General features: G+C 36.1%; 1 protein-coding gene across 1 annotated transcript; it reads left to right on the top strand.

Annotated features, from left to right (window-relative positions):
* The first annotated feature begins 908 nt into the window (after positions 1–908).
* On the top strand, positions 909–4958 carry LOC141613955 (uncharacterized). The gene is made up of 4 exons (XM_074432698.1): positions 909–1058; positions 1425–1521; positions 1796–1817; positions 3746–4958. The coding sequence occupies exons 1-4, from the start codon at positions 909–911 to the stop codon at positions 4956–4958; spliced, it is 1482 nt and encodes a 493-aa protein (XP_074288799.1).
* Positions 4959–22510: the final 17552 nt, after the last annotated feature.

The following is a 22510-nucleotide window of genomic DNA, read 5'->3' as shown; positions in this document are numbered from 1 at the left end:
CACTTGGGGAGCTGGGTTCGGATGATGTTGCCTTGCTCAAGCGGATCCAGAAATTCTCGGTATCTCAGGATGCGGGGGCTCGGGTGGCCGCTTACATTTTTACTAGACTTAGCTTTGCTGTTGCTAAGGGTGTGGGAGCCGAGATTGTCTCTCGGCTCCCCACCAATTTCATGTAAACTTTTATTTTCTTTTTAATGAAAGCTGCGCGCATCCTTTTATAAAAAAAAAAAAAAATTAATAATAATAATAATAATAATAATAATAATAATAATAATAATTATAATAATAATAATAATAATAATAATAATAATAATAATAATAATAATAATAATAATAATAATAATAATAATAATAATAATAATAATAATAATAATAATAATAATAATAATAATAATAATAATAATAGCACTGTCTGGAGAAGTCTTGTCTCTAAGGTTGGTGCTTTTTTGGTTGGTCCTTCTTTGTCTTCTTATTTTGCTGGTCTTCAGTTTGGGGTTGGGGTGTCCAGTGGAGGAGAGGCTATCTTGCATGCCTTGAATCGGCTCATTGAGGTCTGTGGTGCTGATGTGGGACTTTCTATGTTGCTGGTTGATTTCCAGAATGCTTTCAACCTTGTTGATCGTGCGACCATGCTTCAGGAAGTCCGCCGTCGTTGTCCGGTTCTTTCCCGTTGGGTAGAGTTTTGTTACTCTGGCCCGGCCCGTCTTTATTATGGGGAGCATTGCTTGTGGTCTTGTCAGGGTGTCCAGCAGGGTGATCCTTTGGGCCCTTTGCTTTTCGCTTTGGTTTTGCATCCTTTAGTGTGCAAAATCCGGGACTCTTTTGACCTTACTATGCAGGCATGGTACTTGGATGATGCCACCATTGTTGGGGACACTTTGGAGGTGGGGAGGGTTTTGGATTTGATTATGGCGGATGGCCCTCGTTTTAGACTCCATCTTAATGTCGCTAAGATAGAGGTCTTTTGGCCTATTAAGGATCCTCAGAGTCGGCTTCCTGGTGTTTTCCCTCCTTCAATTGCTCGGCCCTTGCGTGGTGTCACTGTTTTGGGTGGATCTGTCAGTACTTGTCCTATTTTTGGCAATGAGATTGTGGCGAAGAGAGTAACTAAGACCATTGAGCTTATGGACTTGGTCGCGAGGATTGAGGACCCGCAATGTGAGTTGCTTCTGCTTAGAGCTGGTACTGGTATTTCTAAGCTCTATTTCTCTCTTCGTAATTGCTCCCCCCATGTTTTTGGTTCGACCCATCTTCATTTCGATGTCGTCCTTCATTTCAGCTTGGAACGTATTGTCACCGCGTCCGGACCTGGTTTTGGGGATTGGCAGTGGTGCCTTGCTACGTTCCCTTCTCATCTTGGTGGGCTTGGTGTTTATGCGGCGGGAGATGTTTTATACTATGCCTTTCTGGCGTCCCGTTTGCAGTCTGCAGATTTGCAGGCTAAGTTCTTACGGCCTTCTGGTATTGTAGATGCTGGTCCTTCTTTTGACGATGCCTTGCAGGTGTTTTCTGACAATACAGGTTCTGCTTTCTTACGTGATCCTAGTGAAATCGTTGCCCCTAAACTTATGAAGAAATTGGCAGATATATATTTCGCGACGGTTGCTGCTGCTTCAGAATCTGTTTTCTATTTGACACCGCGTCTACTTGCGTTGCGGAAGACTCAGCTGGGTGCCCACTCCTCGGATTGGTTGCGTGCGGTTCCTATATCTGGGTTGGGTCAGACTATGAACGGGAGGACTTACCGTAGTGTGCTTGGATATCGACTGGGTGTTCCGTTATTCACAGTATCTAGGCCTTGTCCTGCTTGCTCTCAGGTTTTTGCTTATGATGTTTATGGGGACCACGCTGTTTCTTGTACTGGTACTGTGGGTGTTAAGCATCGGCACAACCTCGTTTGTGACACCTTATTCGACATCTGCTATAGGTCGGTATTTCTACGGGTAAGGAGGTTGATATCGGTTTGGTTGACGGCCATGGTGGCTCTCTTCTTCCTGCGGATTTGCTGCTTTATTCCTGTGACAGAGGGCGTGATGTGTGCGTCGATTTGACAGGGTCTTCCCCCTCGACTCAGACTAGGATGACGGATTTTGTGCCCGGGCGGGTTGTCGCTGATGCTGCTCAGCGTAAGTGTCCCAAGTATGGATATTTATGCGCGGCAGCTGGTTATGGTTTCCTTCCATTCTCTTTCTCTTCGCTTGGAGAGCAGGGTTCGGATGCTGTTGCCTTGCTCAGGCTGATCCAAAAATTCTCGGTATCTCAGGATGCGGGGGCTCGGGTGGCCGCTTATATTTTTACTAAACTTAGCTTTGCTATTGCTAAGGGTGTGGGAGCCCAGATTGTATCTCGGCTCCCCACCAATTTCATGTAAACTTTTATTTTTCTTTTAATGAAAGTTGTGCGCATCCCTTTTTATAATAATAATAATAATAATAATAATAATAATAATAATAATAATAACAATAATAATAATAATAATAATAATAATAATAATAATAATAATAATAATAATAATAACAATAATAATAGTAATATTTATCGGGGTTGAACCACAAGGATGGCGGGGGTGTCTACCTAGCTCATTCAAGTCTCAATTTAGCCTAAACAAATAAAAGAGGTGGTTGATTATAAACTAATATGCAAACTAGAGGTGAAAATAAGTTAAGATAAAGAGTAATGTATCAAAGATGGGAAAAACTAGAGCCTTTGGGTTCACTTGGGTAATAGAGCGTCAAACAAGGTTAAAACACGATATGGGTTATAACAATGGTCAAGGGTTTACGCCTAATTTCATAGTCACCTTAAGTTCCTTATCAAATTTTCATTCGGTTAAGATAAACTCATCACGTACATAACACATCGAGTTTGTAATAGCCTAAGGACCATAGATAGGTCATCCAATAGCAAAGGGCACCAAGATAAGCCAAACTTGTGAGGAAAAGGTTCAAACTTTCATTCAAACATTCCTACAAACACTACGTGTGCATGAAAGTGAAGACCAACAACCCACCCAAATCTATATGTTAATAACCCAAATTCACATCCATTGACAGCCCAAGATCCCCCTAAGCCATAGATAAAACTACTCACACATTTTCATGGGTGGGAAATCAACAACAGAGTGCAACAATACACAAGCAAACATGATAAAGATTGCTACTTTGAATGAATAACAAACAACTAAGACAATTAATGTAAACTAATTAAGTAAATATAAAAAAAAGATGAGAATTATATAACCTAATAGGAAAGTAATGAACTTGGATTGATAAAGGAGATGAATTTCTTCTTGTCTTCCATTTATTACAACCCAAAACTAAATGTAAACTAATTAAAAGAGATGAACTTGGATAAACTAGAGAGTAATTAAACTAGAATTAAAGAAAGATTACAACTTTTTTGAAGAAATATTGAGGGAGAAAAATATTCTAGGGTTCTTGTCTTACGAAATAAGAGAGTAAAATAGACTAACTAATCTAATTGGTAGTGTGTCGTGTATGTGTTAAAAATAAATGAGGGTGTAGTGTAAATAATAATAATAATAATAATAATAATAATAATAATAATAATAATAATAATAATAATAATAATAATAATAATAATAATAATAATAATAATAATAATAATAATAATAATAATAATAATAATAATAATAATAATAATAATAAAAATACCTTCTGTGCAGGCTGTAAAGCATTGTCTGAATCTTTTTTTCTAATTACTCTGGATTGGTTCCTAATTCTAGCAAGACAAACATATACTTTGCTGGGGTTAGGACTGATGTGAAGTCCTTGATCATTGGTGATACTGGGTATGTTGAAGATACTTTCCCCTTCAAGTACCTTGGGATTCCCCTACACTCCTCCAGGCTCACTAGGGACCTTCTTCAACCTCTCCTTGCAAAAATCACTAGCAAATTGGGGCACTGGACCAGTCTTCAACTCTCCTATGCTGGCAAGGTGAATTTACTAAACTCTGTTATTTTTGGCATTGAGGCGTATTGGTGTGCCAGTTTGCTCTTACCTAAAGAAGTTGTCAAAGCACTGGAGACTGAATGCAGGAAGTTTCTTTGGGGCTCTGCTGCTAACAGGCGTATGTATTTCTTTAGTTGGAACAAAGTTTGTAGGTCTCGTCAACAAGGTGGAATGGATATAAGGGAAGTGCTCAGTTGGAACAAAGCATTGTTGCTGCAGATGTTCTGGAAACTCTGTTATAAAAATATATCAATCTGGATGCAATGTTCCACTCTCTATATATTCAAGCTCAAATCTTGCTGGGATCTGGATGCTGCTTCCTGTGTTTCTCCTCTTTGGGCTCAAATTCTAAGAATCGGAGATGAATTTGTCCAGAAAATAGGGTCTCCAGGAGCAGCTAGACATTGCTTCCACACTTGGATGGTTATGAACAAGTTTCCTCTCCACGAGGCTTATAAATGTTTCCATGGTGTGCATCCTGAACCCAAATGGATGCGTCCCATTCTAGACTCTATTGTTATTCCTAAGCATGCTTTCACTGCCACTTTGGCTGTCCAGCAGGGGCTTGCTACTGTGGACAATATTTGTAAGAGGGGAATGGCCATAGTGAATAGGTGTACCCTCTGCTACAGAGCTGCTGATGAGAATACTCAGCATTTATTTTTTGTCTATCCTTTCTCAAATGGAATCCTACAGGAGGTTTTGGTTTGGCAAGGAGTTACTAGACGGGTTCTGAGCTTGAAGCATGAGCTTTATAAGCTGGCTCTATGTGGTGGGAAGCTTTGGAAAAAGAAGATAGCTTGTTGTGCGCTTGCTGCTACCATTCATCACATTTGGCAGGAGCGCAATGCTAGGATTTTTAAAGGTGTGAGGCATACACCTGCTCAGATTCTAGCTAGGATAAAATATGAGGTGTATGTCCGATTTTATGCCTGGAATCGCGGGGTTGATACTGATCAACTCCTTAGCTTGCTCATAGGTTGAGGTTTCTTTCTTATATATTGTTTATGTAAGTTAGTAGGACGAGATGTAATCTTTCGCTTCCCTTTTGTTAATGAGAATTGCTGACCTTTCTCCAAAAAAATAATAATAAAAATAATAGTAGTAATAGTAATAGTACTAATAATAATAAAAATAATAAAAATAATAGTAGTAATAGTAATAATAATAATAGTAGTAGTAGTAGTAGTAGTAGTAGTAGTAGTAGTAGTAGTAGTAGTAATAATAATAATAATAATATTATTATTATTAAACAAAATAAAAAAATAAAATATTAATAATAATAATAATAATAATATTAATAATAATAATATTATTATTAAAAAAATAAAAATATTAATAATAAGAATAATAATAATAACAATAATAATAATATTAATAATAATAATATTAATATTAACAATAATAATAATAATAATAATAATAATAATAATAATAATAATAATAATAATAATAATAATAATAATAATAATAATAATAATAATAATAATAATAGTATTTATCGGGGTCGAACCACAAGGATGGCGGGGGTTTCTACCTAGGTCGTTCAAGTCTCAATTTAGCCTAAACAAATAAAAGAGGTGGTTGATTATAAACTAATATGCAAACTAGATATGAAAATAAGTTAAGATAAAGTGTAATTTATCAAAGATGGGAAAAACTAGAGCCTTTGGATTCACTTGGGTAATAGAGCATGAAACAAGGTTAAAACAAGATATGGGTTATAACAATGGTCAAGGGTTTACGCCTAATTTCTTAGTCACCTTAAGTTCCTTAACAAATTTTCATTCTTTTAAGATAAACTCATCACACACATAACACATCGACTTTGTAACAGCCTAAGCACCAAGATAGGTCATCCAATAGCAAAGGGCACCAAGATAAGCCAAACTTGTGAGAAAAAGGTTCAAACTTTCGTTCAAACATTCCTACAAACACTACGTGTGCAGGAAAGTGAAGACCAACAAACCACCCAAATCTATATGTTAATAACCCAAATTCACACCCATTAACAACCCAATATCCCCCCAAAGCCCTAGGAAAAACTACTCACACATTTTCATGGGTGGGAAATCAACAACAAAGTGCAATAATACACAAGCAAACATGATAAAGATTGCTACTTTGAATGAATAACAAACAACTAAGACAATTAATGTAAACTAATTAAGTAAATATAAAAAACAGATGAGAATTATACAACCTAATAGGAAAGTAATGAACTTGGATTGATAAAAGAGATGAATTTTTCTTGTCTTCCATTTATTACAACCCAATACTAAATGTAAGCTAATTAAAAGAGAAGAACTTGGATAAACTAGAGAGTAATTAAACTAGAATTAAAGAAAGATTACAACTTTTTTGAAGAAATATTGAGGGAGGAAAATATTCTAGGGTTCTTGTCTTACGAAATAAGAGAGTAAAATAGACTAACTAATCTAATTGGTAGTGTGTAATGTATGTGTTAAAAATAAATGAGGGTGTAGTGTATAAATATCCTAAAGTGCTAATCTAATAATAATAATAATAATAATAATAATAATAATAATAATAATAATAATAATAATAATAATAATAATAATAATAATAATAATAATAATAATAATAATAATAAAATAATAATAATAATAATAATAATAATAATAATAATAATAATAATAATAATAATAATAATAATAATAATAATAATAATAATAATAATAATGAAGAAATTGGCAGACATTTCGCGACGGTTGCTGCTGCCTCAGAGTCTGTTTTCTCTTTGACACCACGCCAGCTTGCTTTATGGCAGTCTCAGCAGGGTTCTCACTCCTCTGATTGGTTAGGTGCGGTTCCTATCTCGGGGTTGGGTCAGACTATGAACGGGAGAACTTACCGCAGTGTGCTTGGGTATCGTCTGGGTGTTCCGTTATTCACGGTATCTAGGCCCTGTCCTGCTTGCTCTCGGGTTTTTGCTGAGGATGTTTTTGTGGACCACGCTGTTTCTTGTACTGGTACTGTGGGCGTTAAACATCGGCATAACCTCGTCCGGGAAACTCTTTTCGACATCCGTTATAGATCCGTATTCTCGGGAAAGGAGGTTGATATCGGTTTGGTTGATGGGCATGGTGGCTCTCTTCGTCCTGCGGATTTGTTGCTTTATTCTTGGGATAGAGGCCGTGATGTGTGCGTTGACTTGACAGGGTCTTTTCCTTTGACTCAGACTGGGATGACGGATTTTGTGCCTGGCCGGGTTGTCGCCGATGCTGCTCAGCGTAAGTGTGCTAAGTACGGGGATTTTTGTGCGGCAGCGGGTTATGGTTTCCTTCCTTTCTCTTTCTCTTCACTTGGGGAGCTGGGTTCGGATGCTGTTGCCTTGCTCAAGCGGATCCATAAATTCTCGGTATCTCAGGATGCGGGGGCTCGGGTGGCCGCTTACATTTTTACTAGACTTAGCTTTGCGGTTGCTAAGGGTGTGGGAGCTCAGATTGTTTCTCGGCTCCCCACCAATTTCATGTAAACTTTTATTTTCCTTTTAATGAAAGCTGCGCGCATCCTTTTATAATAATAATAAAAAAAAATAAAAAAAAAAATAATAATAATAGTAATAATAATAATAATAAGGTTTTTTGATAACTACTACCTTTATACTACACGGTTTTAAGAACTACTACCGAAATAATTTTCGTTTAAAAACTACTACCTGTAAGTTTGATTTTTTTTAAAAACACTACCAAATCTCATCCAAACCCAATAAAACACAATTTTAACCATTTATTTTTGAATTTTCATCTTAAGGTGTAAACTTTATACCTTTAATATTACCAATACTATCGTTTGCCAATCATTTTGGAGGAAAATCACTTTAAATTAGTTTCATCTAATTCACCTATCTAACGTAATTAAGGTAAAAAAGTTGCTTAAATTTCATCAAATTAACTAGTTTAGGGGATAAAATTAACAACTTAGGATGGAAATTCAAAAATAAATGGCTGAGATTGTGTTTTATTGAGTTTGGATGAGATTTGGTAGTGTTTTTAAAAAAATTCAAACTTATTGGTAGTAGTTTTTAAGCGAAAATTATTTTGGTAGTAGTTCTTAGAACTTGGTAATACAAAGGTAGTAGTTATCAAAAAACCCTAATAATAATAATAATAATAATAATAATAACAATAATAATAATAATAATAATAATAATAATAATAATAATAATAATAATAATAATAATATTAATAATAAAAATAATAAAAATAATAAAAATAATAATAAAAATAATAGTAGTAATAGTAATAATAAAAAAAAAATAGTAGTAATAGTAATAATAATAATAATAATAATAATAATATTAATATTAATATTAGTAGTAGTAGTAATAGTAATAGTAATAGTAATAGTAATAGTAATAGTAATAGTAATAGTAATAGTAATAGTAATAGTAATAGTAATAGTAATAGTAATAGTAATAGTAATAGTAATAGTAATAGTAATAGTAATAGTAATAGTAATAGTAATAGTAATAGTAATAATAATATTATTAATAATATTATTAAAAAATATAATAATAATAATAATAATAATAATAATAATAATAATAATAATAATAATAATAATAATAATAATAATAATAATAATAATAATAATAATAATAATAATAATAATAATAATAATAATAATAATAATAATAAGGGTAGAGTTCCGGTGAGAACGGGGCTTATCTTGAGAACGGTGAGAACCAATCCCCACCATTCAATTTTGATCTAAGGGACAAGATTTAACATCATCTTAAAGGTTAAGCTTTAATATTACACACAGTCCACCCAAAAGTTAATGAACAAAAAGTCAACACCGGTCAAGGGTGGTTGACTGCCGGTCAATGGTGGCCGCCGGTGGTCAATGGTCCTATGGGTCAACGGTTGCCAACGGTGGTTGAAGGTGGTCAACAGCCCGACAGTCGGTCATGCGGAGGGTCAACGGTGGCCACCGGTGGTTGAAGGTGATCAATAGCCACCAATGGTCAATGATGATCAACAATTTCAAACTTCAAAAATGTTGTTGATGGGGATTGTACCGATGACCTCTTGGTTGAAATGCACTTACTTTTACCACTGTGACACATGCATCTTGTTGTTATGTTTGTATCTCTCTTAATATATATTTTTGTTAAGACCTGAGTTAAAACAATATGTACCTCTATTAACTATTAAATGTACTTCTAGTTTATATCTAATGTACATTCAGTATAAAATCAATGTACATGATGAGTTAGTTAAGTGTACTTGATAAAAATTGAACAACATATTTTATGAACTTATGTTAATTATTCTTTGTATCTATACTTTATATTTAATGTACCTCCAATATATATAATGTGTCCCCGATGAGTAAGTGAAATAAAGTTAATAAACAATTGTAGTAAATATGATATGTAGCTATAATTATTAAAATGTACATTTATTATATATTTCATGTCCCTTCTATATTATTAAAATGTACTTGAATAATTATTGAAACATGCCTTGTAACTAATTAAGATATACATAGTATGTAACTTTAATATTTATTATATGTACCTATAATATAGATTTAATGTGCCTTTTATATAAATAAAATGTACATAATAAAAAATCGAGTCATAATTGATAACTAATTAAAATAAGCATGATATGTACCTTTAATAAGTATTATATTGATCTATATTATAAATTTAATGTACCTCTCATATACATAAAATGTAAATGATTTATTCATCCGTGCAAGATAATTAATTAAAATAAACATGATATGAATCTATAATCGTTAATAAATGTACCTATTGTAGATATATTTAATGTATCTCCTAAACAAATTAAAGGTACTTGATGATTTGTTGAAACGTGATTGATAAATAATTTAAATAAACATAAATACTTTGATATGTACCCATAGTTATTATAAGATGTATCTATATCATATGGTCAATGTACGCCCTACATATATATATATATATATATATATATATATATATATATATATATATATATATATGTATATATATATATATTGTTGGGAAATGTGTCCTCAACAATAGTGCGATCACATGATTTAAATATCATTATTAAATCTCATACTAAGAATACGTGAGGGATGATTCTTTATATAGTCGACCGACCGTCATTAATCGGTAATGATTGGCTAACTAGAGTTTGACATTACTGTCGTGTGACGGTGATGGTCAGTTGATCACTTTAGGTCACACCTATAGGATGAGGCCCAAATAGATATTTAATTAATTGTATGCGATACAGATTAATTAATTACTTAATTATGGGAGTGCAATTTTACGTCTTATTGTAATGTGATTAAATAAGATTTAATTTAGTAATTAAGTGTTAAATTACTAAATTAGTTGAGGTTTTAATATAAGTTTTGAGGTAGAGGTAATTAGTTATTTAAGGTTACAAGAAGTTGTAATTTTAACTAACTAGCAATTGTGGGACCCATTATATGTTTATATAATGGTAGTATACTACTCAAAAAGTGGAGTGTATATTATATTATTAATTGTAATATTTAAGCGTTAAATGATTACATTAATAATTAATTATGTAAGATTGTTAAACATATGACTTATAAGCATTTGTGGGACAAATGACAAAAGGCAAAAATGGACCAAAATGGGTCCATATTTTCGGCCAAATAAGAGAGCAAAAGATGCTCTTTTGTCTTTGTTGATTTATGATTAAAGCATGAAAGTGACATTACATACTAGCTTTAATCATACCTACTCTTACATTATACTACCTAGCCTAAACAAAGGAGTAAAAAACAAAAGCAAAATATTCTCTTGATGCTCTTGAGGCCACCGATTTTTGGCTTACAAAAGGGAGCATTAGTTGCTCATTTTTGAGTTAGTTCTTTTGCTTGTTTTCTCTCTACTTTCCCTCACATACAAATTGCAACAAACTCTCACAAATACTAATACATTAAATCTATTACTGGAAGTAGTAATAATAGAAATATTGGTATTATTAAGGTTACATTTCTACTACATATCTAGTTAATATTAGTAGGAATTTTTGGGATTAATCTTGGGTGCAATTTATTGGAGTGTCTTCTATACTTGGAGTCTTAGGAGGATCATCCATCATATTTAGCTCAAGAACAAGTGAAGGACGGTGACCTTACTTGTGCCCACATTTTCGAACCATATATCAATGTGAGAAATATTGTTTTTCTTATAAATCTTTCATTTTGTTATGCATGCACTAGATCTAAAGAACATATAATTAAGAAGTTAATTTGTTCACTATTAGAGGAGTCTAATAATAGATATATGAACCTAACAAGTGGTATCAGAGCATAAGGATGTTGCATGCATAATCGGTTATTGTTTTTCCGAGTTAAAATGTTAACATATAAAACTAAAAATTTGTGATTTATAAGTATAAGCCACGAAATCACCATGCATGTTATATATTCTGGTCCTAAAATGTTTTTAGGTCATTTTTATGATTTATGGAAATTTATTGCTCATTTTAAGGATTTTTGGTCATTTTATTACATTTTTATGACTAAAATGGGAATTAAAATGCTAAAAATAGTTAAACTAAGTTTCTGACGTTGGAAATTTTATATGACCTCACATGCATATTTTACAAGTTGTGTGTAAAAAGGCGAGTTAATTTGATTAATTTTGCATGATTTATGATTTTTATGAGATAAAAATGGATTAAAAGAGGTAAATTGGTTAAAATTAGTTAAATCTCGAATTAAGCCATGATCTTTTAATATGATGTCACATGCATAATTTACAGAGAGTATGTAAATTTCTAGATTAAAAGATATCTTTTAGCATGATTTATGTATTTTTAGAGTAAAAATGGCATAAATAGTGACTATTTTAGCAAAATTAGCTAAAACGTATTGCATGGCTTGAGAAAATTATTTTAAGTTGCATTGATATCCCACTAATCAGATCTAAGGTTGTAAAAATTATTGGATTAATTTTCGGATACTTTAAGTATTTTATGAGTTAAAACCGATAAAATGCAACTATATTTTCTCAAAATTAATTCGAAAATTTTAACCATGATTTTTGATATTATGAGTGTCATGGAATTATTCCAGAATGTTCAAAAATTTAATATTCAAATTTTGTAATTTTTATAATTTAATTTGGATTTATTTCATATAAATAATGATTTTAAGGTCAAAAATGAGCATAAAATTAAATCAAGTTGAATTATTGTCAAAAATTGAGTGATGACTAATTTTTGAGTCCTAAAAAGTGTTAGGATAATTAACTTGAGCTTAGATGTGATTTAAGTGTTAATTAGTGATTTTAAAAGGTTATTATCACGCATTTCCATAAAACCGGGTTATATGTACGACATAAGTTAAATAGGGCAATTTTGCACATCATTTGGCATGATAGATACATATTATAATGCTGCATATTTCAATTGTTGAATGTATTTTATTTATATAATTTTGAATTATGTAATTTTATCTTAGTATGGCCTTAGTTTAATCAATATTACCCGTAATGAAAGGGAATATTGATTCGGTTGTAATTTATTGTGATCTCGAATCACTTTTATTTTTATTAGTTTTTCCATTTTACAAATGTATAATAGGAATAGCTTTGTATTTTTATTATTATTTGTAATTATGGAGCATCTTCAAAGACGGTGCCATTCGGAAAGGTGATCCGACAAAGACGGTGTCTTGCGAGGCGTGCCACTTGAAGATTCAAGGGACCAAAGGAGTTGGTTTCCGAATATGTAATAGATTATTTGATTTTCTATTTTTAGGAAGGCCATACTAGGAATTTTATTTATTGCTTTGCATTTCTTTTAATATGTTGCATGCATTGCCAAATCGCCATAACAACACATGCATATCATATCGAGTCATCGACCGTGTCAATTATAATTATCGTAGTTCACCGCTTTAGTTCACATAAAACGTGATAGATAATAAATTGACAAAGACCTCTCACATATAATAATTGAGATATAGCCTTACCAAATAGTAGAACCCATGAAGTACCAATTTCATAAGGGAGTTAATCCGGCTTCACCGTAATACAAACCTTGTTACGTTGGCGAAGTGGGGTAGTAAAATGTTATTACATCAAAATTTGGATTGAGCTCAACGGAAGTATTGTTGACCGTAGTCGCATGTGTTCCAAGCTAAAGATGAAAATTAGAGTAATTTTTATCGACCGAGAGTTCTAAAAGTAGAATCGATTAAAGAGTTAATCCACCGAGTTATATTAATAAGGGATGAATCGGCTCACCGTGCCCGAGTTGATATGAATTTGGATCTCGGAATCATTTATGTAGTTGGGTGGAGGTCACTATATAAATGTTAAAACTTGTTTAAAAATGTTTACAAGTTTATATTAAAATGACAAATGTTAATATTTCCTTTACCTCCAAATTTGTAGTTGATTTATATCACAATGGATCCATCACAAGCAACAACACCAATTACCATTGAGTTATGTCACAATTTATTTGACGAAATTTGCTCCAACCACCAACTCGATACTACTAGAGAGCTTCATTTTGGGATCGGTTCCGATGGAAATCTCAATTTCATCACTTCCTCCATACCTCCTACTATTACTAGGCCTTATGTGAATGCGTCTCGGGTAGACCATGTCACTAAGTCTATGAGGTCCCTATCTTTGGAAGAGAAGGATGCCGAAGTAAGTGAGAGTTCTAGCAAGCAAGATCTTGCTACAAAAGGGAAAAGGTTCAAGAGGAAGGGAAGAAAAGGGAGAAAATTCAACAATGGTAGAGGAGCCAAAGTTGACGATAAATGCCATTATTGTCATGGCATGGGACATTGGATGAGAAATTGCCCCATATATTTGGGAAATATAAGGGATGGACCTTTCATTCCACTTGGTAAAATTCCTACTGAGATTTATGTTATTGATGTAAATTTCACTTCCACGACAACATGGGTACTAGATACTGGTTGTGGTTCTCACCTTTGTAATCATTTACAGGGGCTAAGAAATGTGGAAAAGTTGAACAAAGGCGATGTTGATCTCCGACTTGCGAATGGAGCTAGGGTAGCGGCCGCGTCCAAGGGTACTTATGTACTTGTTCTAGCAAATGGATTTGAATTGTATTTGCATAATTGTTTTTATGTACCTACTCTATCTAAGAACATTATTTCAGTTGCTATGTTAGACATAGATGGCTTTAATTTTGCTATCAAGAACAATTGTTGCACTATTTCTAGAAATGACTTGGTCATAGGCCGAGGTTCATCTATTAATGGTATTTATGTTCTAGAAACATCAAATCTAAAGAATGACATCTATAACATTCAAACTAAGATAAAGACTGACAACAAGCTAGCCCCGCGATCCGAAAAATGCATCTTTGTAGGTTACCCTACCACCACCCGAGGTTACTACTTCTACAAACCTCAAGAGAACAAAGTGTTTGTGTCTAATGAGGCTGTCTTCTTAGAAAGTGAGTTTATTTCTAAGAGACAGAGTGGGAGAAATTTTGAACTTAATGAAGTTCAAGAGACACAAACCGAAGTAGAGTCAAATGGAGAAGCACGTGAAGACGTTCCTTCATCATCTAATTCGGAAGTCATTCCTCAATTTAGGAGGTCGGGTCGAGAAATTCGCCATCCTGATAGATACGTGGGACTTATCGAAGAGGATGGGAGTCTTGATGTGTTGCTTCTAGAAAGCGACGAACCCGCTACCTACAAAGCTGCAATCTCTAGTCCTAATTCAGCTTTATGGCTTCAAGCCATGGAATCCGAAATAAGTTCTATGCATGAAAATCAAGTCTGGAACTTGGTGGATTTGCCTGAAGGAGTGAGACCTCTTCAATGCAAATGGAAATTCAAAATAAAGAATGGCATAGAAGGACATGTTGATGTCTATAAGGCTAGGCTTGTTGCAAAGGATTTTACCCAAGTTCAGGGTCTTCACTATGATGAAACCTTTGCTCCTGTAGCCATGCTAAGATCCATTCGGATATTGTTAGCGATTGCTACATTTCATGACTATGAAATATGGCAAATGGATGTAAAGACCGCTTTTCTAAATGGGCATTTAGAAGAGGAGGTGTACATGTTACAACCTGAAGGTTTTGTAGATCCGAAAAATCCTAACAAAATATGCAAGCTTAAGAGATCTATTTATGGTCTTAAGCAAGCATCTAGAAGCTGGAATCATCGATTCAATCATGTTATAAGAGAGAATGGTTTTACTCGAAGTGTTGAGGAACCATGTTTATACATGAAATTCAGTGGGAGCAATGTTGTGTTCCTAATATTGTATGTGGATGACATACTACTTATTGGAAATGATATTCCAATGTTATCCTCCGTCAAGGGGTATTTGGGAAATCACTTTCAAATGAAGGATTTAGGGGAAGCACAACGCATACTAGGTATCCGGATCTATAGAGATAGAACCAAAAGGATATTGGCATTAAGTCAAGAATCTTATATTGAAAAGATTCTTCGACGTTTCAGCATGGAAAAGTCCAAGAGAGGCTTAATTCCTATGGGGAGTGGAATCATTTTGAGCAAGTCTCAATCTCCTTCCAAACCCGAAGATGTTGAACGCATGAAGTTGATTCCTTATGCTTCCGTTGTTGGATCAATCATGTATGCCATGATGTGCACTCGTCCGGATGTCTCATATGCTTTAAGCATGACTAGTAGATATCAAGAGAATCCAGGTGAGAGTCACTGGATAGCTGTGAAAAATATCCTTAAGTACTTGCGAAGGACTAAGGATTATATCTTAGTGTTTGGAGGTGACTCGGAGTTATGTGTTAAGGGTTACACAGACTCGAGTTTTCAAACAGATAGAGATGATATGAAATCCCAAGATGGATTTATATACATGCTCAATGGTGGTGCCATAAGCTGGAGAAGCTTCAAAGAAGCTGTGATTGCGGATTCTAGTACGGAGGCTGAGTACGTTGCAGCATCAGAAGCTGCCAAGGAAGCCGTGTGGATTAGGCAATTCATGGAAGGGCTAAAGGTAGTACCCACCGCCAAAGATCCCATCACGATCTTCTGTGACAATAGTGGGGCGATCTTTCAAGCTAAAGAACCCAAGTCTAGCAATAAATCTAGACACGTACTTAGAAAATTCCATGTAATTAGGGATTTCATTGAAAGAAAGGAAGTAGCGATTTGTAAGGTTGGAACGGATGACAACATAGCTGATCCATTGACCAAACCTTTATCGCAAATAAAGCATGACCATCATGTTGTATCCATCGGTCTAAGGCGTATGCCAAATTTGTATTAGATTATAAGATATGAAATGAAAAATCTGAGTTTTTGGTTCATATATGATAATCGCATTTGTCGTTTGAGTTTATTTATACAAACTCATTTATTTATAACCTTGTTCTATCCAAATGGGTTGTTGAGAACAAATTGAACCCCATTAAAGTGAACTGGATTGACAAGGTATCCGCCCCTAGTTACTTATATGAGGTGACGTCTCGAAGTGACTAGAGTGTGATGCGATTGATGGCAAGTTCAAGTGCCATAGAGTCATATGGTATGACTAGTCGATCACATAGGCAGACTGTATGGGACACTCTGTCGGGCAGTGACCGCTTATAGAGTTCTGGTAATTCATAAAGCCTGGTCGTGGCAAGAGCTACTATAGTATTCTTATGAGTCAATTCTTTTGACTAGAGACTATTTGTCCAAGTTTGCACAACTTCTGATTAGCTTTGATTTATACTCTACGATTTCGTAAATGAGGTCAAACTTGGTATATTTTGGGTTATGATGGACTGTGGCTGAACGAAGGGAATAGGGCGATAGAAATTGTCCACCCCTTGTCAGGGTTGTTTGAAATTTCAAGGCCACTCGAGGAGTAGTTAACTAAAAATGCGTGGCCACGCTCGGAAGGCATCTATGATAGATAATTCCGGTCAGTTAGTTAATCTCCAGATCGAGAAAACCACTCAAGATATGATCAAATGTAAGTACGACCTGCAAGACACCTTGCATTAAGTGGGAGATTGTAATAGGACAAGAGAATTGGTGACGCACACTTGTCGAGGACAAGTGGGAGATTGTTGGGAAATGTGTCATCAACAATAGTGCGATCACATGATTTAAATATCATTATTAAATCTCATACTAAGAATACATGTGGGATGATTCTTTATATAGTCGACTGACCGTCATTAATCGGTAATGATTGGCTAACTAGAGTTTGACATTACTGTCGTGTGACAGTGATGGTCAGTTGATCCCTTTAGGTCACACCTATAGGATGAGGCCCAAATAGATATTTCATTAACTGTATGCGATACAAATTAATTAATTCCTTAATTATGGGAGTGCAATTTTACGTCTTATTGTAATGTGATTAAATAAGATTTAATTTAGTAATTAAGTGTTAAATTACTAAATTAGTTGAGGTTTTAATATAAATTTTGAGGTAGAGGTAATTAGTTATTTAAAGTTACAAGAAGTTGTAATTTTAACTAACTAGCAATTATGGGACCCATTATATGTTGATATAATGGTAGTATACTACTCAAAAAGTGGAGTGTATATTATATTATTAATTGTAATATTTAAGCGTTAAATTATTACATTAATAATTAATTATGTAAGATTGTTAAACATATGACTTATAAGCATTTGTGGGACAAATGACAAAAGGCAAAAATGGACCAAAATGGGTCCATATTTTTGGCCAAATAAGAGAGCAAAAGATGCTCTTTTGTCTTTGTTGATTTATGATTAAAGCATAAAACTGACATTACATACTAGCTTTAATCATACCTACTCTTACATTATACTACCTAGCCTAAACAAAGGAGTAAAAAACAAAAGCAAAATATTCCCATGATGCTCTTGAGGCCACCGGTTTTTGGCTTACAAAAGGGAGCATTAGTTGCTCATTTTTGAGTTAGTTCTTTTGCTTGTTTTCTCTCTACTTTCCCTCACATACAAATTGCAACAAACTCTCACAAATGCTAATACATTAAATCTATTACTAGAAGTAGTAATAATAGAAATATTGGTATTATTAAGGTTACATTTCTACTACATATCTAGTTAATATTAGTAGGAATTTTTGGGATTAATCTTGGGTGCAACTTATTGGAGTGTCTTCTATACTTGGAGTCTTAGGAGGATCATCCATCATATTTAGCTCAAGAACAAGTGAAGGAAGGTGACCTTACTTGTGCCCACATTTTCGAACCATATATCAATGTGAGGAACATTTTTTTTCTTATAAATCTTTCATTTTGTTATGCATGCACTAGATCTAAAGAACATATAATTAAGAAGTTAATTTGTTCACTATTAGAGGAGTCTAATAATAGGTATATGAACCTAACATATATATATATATATATATATATATATATATATATATATATATATATATATATATATCTAAGATGCACATTGTTTGGGCTAAAAATAGCACAATAAGAAAAGGCCCACTTGTTGAATAAAAGATCCAATAAGAAGAACACGGTTGGAGTAGAGCGCGAAGTAAACGGGCTGGCGTATGCGGAAAGAATACCAGGGGCCCATCAGAGGAGACGTCCAGATTAAGGAAAGGAGAGTCAGGGAGAAGTTAGGGAGACGTCAGGGAGAATTGGGGAAGACGGCCGAATATGGAAAGAGTTCTTATGGAAATTATATTCCCTTTCCATAATCAAGGTAGGACATGTCTAGGGTACTCATCCTATAAATAGACAAGGAAGCAAATTAAGAAGAACATTCAACACATCCACATATTCGCACATTGACGTGAAGACCTCAGCATATTCTCATACTCACATATACATCCGCCCTAGATCTTGCAGGCCTGATACCTCGTATCAGCAAGATTAGCACTACGTCACTATTGTAATCATCCTCCTATTCAAGTATAGTGCAATATGTGGAAGGGTACCGTCCCTCCCGCGGTTGTTCCCACATTAGGTTTTCCGCGTCACCAAATCTTACGTGTTAATTTACATTACGTACTTTATCTTCTTTGTTTAAATATCAACATACGAACAATCATACGATCAACCAACGAGTAAGACCGCATTGACCCGAATCAATCAACTCGATAAAAAAATACCTAAACAGTTTGGCGCTCACCGTGGGGCATTGTGGTCGTCAATCATTGATACTCTAATTACACAATGGATAAGCAAGCATCGGACGCCGTGTCAGGGAGCAGACAACCATCACCACCACCGCCCTCTACTCAAAATCCAACATCAACAGTGGCAACACAGGCTCCCGGACACACCTCAAGAATCATACCAACAGCAAAAACCTCTCTACCTCCTAGGACTCCCGCTGTCGCGACCCAAGCCAGATCAGATAAGGGAGCAGCAAGTTCAGGCCTCACCCCGCCACCTAGTCCCACACAAATCTTGCTCACTAGCTTAGAAAATCTTCAGAAAGCCATGTAAAACATGAGAGAAGACCAGAAGAAAGCTGAAGCTGAAGCAAGAAAGAGGGACAGAGAGCTCTTGGCGCAGATAGACATCCTGAAACAACAGTCTGCCACCCCAGCGGGCAGGGCAGACGTGGGAAAGTCTCCACTAGTAGATCTGACGTAGGGGGCATCAGGCAGAAGGAATCCACTTCGACAGATACCGGCCGAACTGATAACCAGGTTGGATCTGTCCACAATACCATCAGATGGAAGGATAACCCCGCAAGGGCTGAGATACCTCACGCCGGGTAGCTGGCCTGCGGCCAGCTGTGTAGAAGCACAAGCAGGTGGCATCCCCTGCACAAGCCACCCCGCAACGATCGATCGACACCGGAGCAGATCCGAGTCGAACCAACAAGTGAATCGGCAAAGAGGGGACAATCGTTACAACAACTCCTCTAGCAAATGAACACATCGTAACCTTCAAGAGCCCTGATCGAAGGCAAGATATTGAATCAAAGAGCGGTGATAGACGGACCCAGACTCGAGCAAAGATAACAAATCGCGATTGGAGTTAAAAAAAATATTGAGTAGGGTCCCAGGGTTGCCACCCCCACTCGAGAAAGCAGCACTAGACAGCTATGCCGACTCACCATTCGTGGACACCATATCCATCACAGCCATGCCAAAGGGATTCACAAATCCGAATATGCCCCTCTTCGACGGCACAAATGCATCCCTTTGATCATATAAGCCAAGATACAAGCGAAGAAGATGATGACAAGAATAAACTGTACGGCAGTCAATGAGGCTCGCATGTGCAAAGGATTTGGATCCACCCTAGCAGACCTAGCGACTTCGATGGTTTGTAAGCACGCCAACATGTGTCGATATCTATATTTACTCAACAGATTCGCAAAGGCAGAAAGCCACGAAGCACGCAGAGATCATGCGATCGTCCAAGGGGCAGGAGAGACCATTGGAGAATACAATACTAGATTCTTTCGACAGCAGTAGAAGCCTTCAGGAGAGGCCTCCACCATGACTCCGACCTATACAAGCAGCTAACTATACATCCCTGCCATAGTTTCGAGGCAAAGTAAGAGAAGAAGCACCGCCGCAATCGATTGGAGGAAGATACCCTAGCCAGCCGCCTTACTTAGCACGCCAAGTATTTCTAGAACATCACCGTGGAGAAATCGGAAGAAAGCAAACCACCAAAGAAGAAAGACGAGAGGTACAAACCATATGGGAGGGGTGTCAACAGAATCGAGGAAAATCGGAACTCCCTACTCCGCAGAATATGGATTCACTACAAGTATCGGAGGAATCTCAAGGCACTCGGGAGATGGGAGATGGAGTCGGTGGCCCAACCCACCGCAGGGGAGAGCAAGCATGGAGAAAGGATAGCAAAAAGAAGTGTGAGTTCCACCGTGATATTGGGCGAACACGAGGGATTGTTATACATTACGAAGAGAGATCATGCGCTGATGAGCAAGGAAAGCTGAGCCACCTATTACCACGTGGGGGCAAGCGGCAGGATAAGGTAGGCTCCGCCAAGCCCGCAAACCCACCCACATGCACCAAAATCATAAACGTGATAACAAAGTGCTCGGACCTAAGCGGGCGACATACTCAGCCCAAGAGACGTGCTACCGAGACCAAAGGAGACAGCCAAATTTCTTGCAGAATTTCTCGTAGCGACCTACCACCGTCGGCTTTGATGAAGGAGATACATACGACGAACAAGAACATCATGACGCACTTATTATCACCTTATCAATGGCCAATTGCACAATTAGGAAGGTCTTGGTAGATACAGCACGGCTCGGTCAACCCGATCATGTTGAAGACCATAAAGAACATGGGATTCAACGAGAAGGATCTGCGAAGAAGACTATTCCGTTAGTAGGCTTCGGTGGGGAAAACAACTAACTCGTTGGGAGAAATAGTCATCCCAACCTATGTGGGAGGAGTCAACAAGCAAGTCGTATCCGGTTATAGACGGCCCCTCCACCTACAATGTCATCTTGGGAAGACCGTGGCTACACCAGATGAAAACAAATCCCTCAACATATCACCATGCATAAAAGTTCTCCACACCATGGGGAGTAGAGACAATAAGAGGAGATCGGGAGGAAGCTAGAGGTCGCTATAAGAAGGCACTTAAGTGTACTTGCCAGTCCTCCCGCATAGCAATTCTGACGACTGTCCGTGACAAATACATTGAACCCCAAAGCAGAAGAGCCGGATCAAATCAACCGGACAAGCCGCACTCGAAAGAATCGTGCTCATTGGAGCAGGGATGCACAGAAGCTTAAGACAAAAATAATCAAGTTCTTACAGGATAACATGGATTATTTTGCATGGTCACACGATGACATGATAGGAATAGATCCGTCCATCATAACGCATAAGCTTAGTGTGGACCCAAAGTGTAAACCCATCCAAAGAGAGAAGAAGAAAGTTTGCAATGAAAGAAACAAGGTGATCAACCAAGAGGTAGATAGTCCGCTGGCAGCAAAGAAAATAAGAGAAGTAAAATATCCAGAATGGCTGTCTAACGTAGTGGTGGTGCTTAAGAAGAATAAGAAGTGGAGAGTATGTGTGGACTTCACCGACCTCAACAAGGCATGCCCTAAATATCCCTTCCCGCTGTCTCATATTGACGCAATGGTAGATGCGACAGCTGGACATGAGATGTTAACATTCATGGACGCATGGAGTGGATACAATCAGATTAAGATGGATCCTGCAGATCATGAGAAGACGACATTTATGTCCGAAAGAGGAATATATTGCTACAACGTTATGTCATTCGGCCTAAAGAACGCAGGCTCCACATAACAAAGGCTGGTTAGCCGCATGTTCAAAGAGCAGATAGGAAGAACTATGGAGGTGTTTATTGATGACATGGTGGTGAAATCAGAAAAAGCCAAAGATCACATGCGGCACCTGCCAGAAACATTCAGCACCCTCAAGGAATACAAAATGAAGCTAAATCCATCTAGATGCACTTTCGGAGTATCTTCTGGCAAATTCTTAGGCTATATTGTAACTCAAAGAGGGATAGAGGCCAGCATCGAGCAGATCAAAGCCGTCTTACAACTAGAGTCACCTGAGAAGCCTAAAGATGTTCAAAAACTAGCTGGAA

This window comes from Silene latifolia, chromosome 11 (assembly GCF_048544455.1).
Source record: "Silene latifolia isolate original U9 population chromosome 11, ASM4854445v1, whole genome shotgun sequence".
NCBI classification, from domain to species: Eukaryota; Viridiplantae; Streptophyta; class Magnoliopsida; order Caryophyllales; family Caryophyllaceae; genus Silene; species Silene latifolia.
This window is presented reverse-complemented; position numbering and strand designations above follow the sequence as displayed.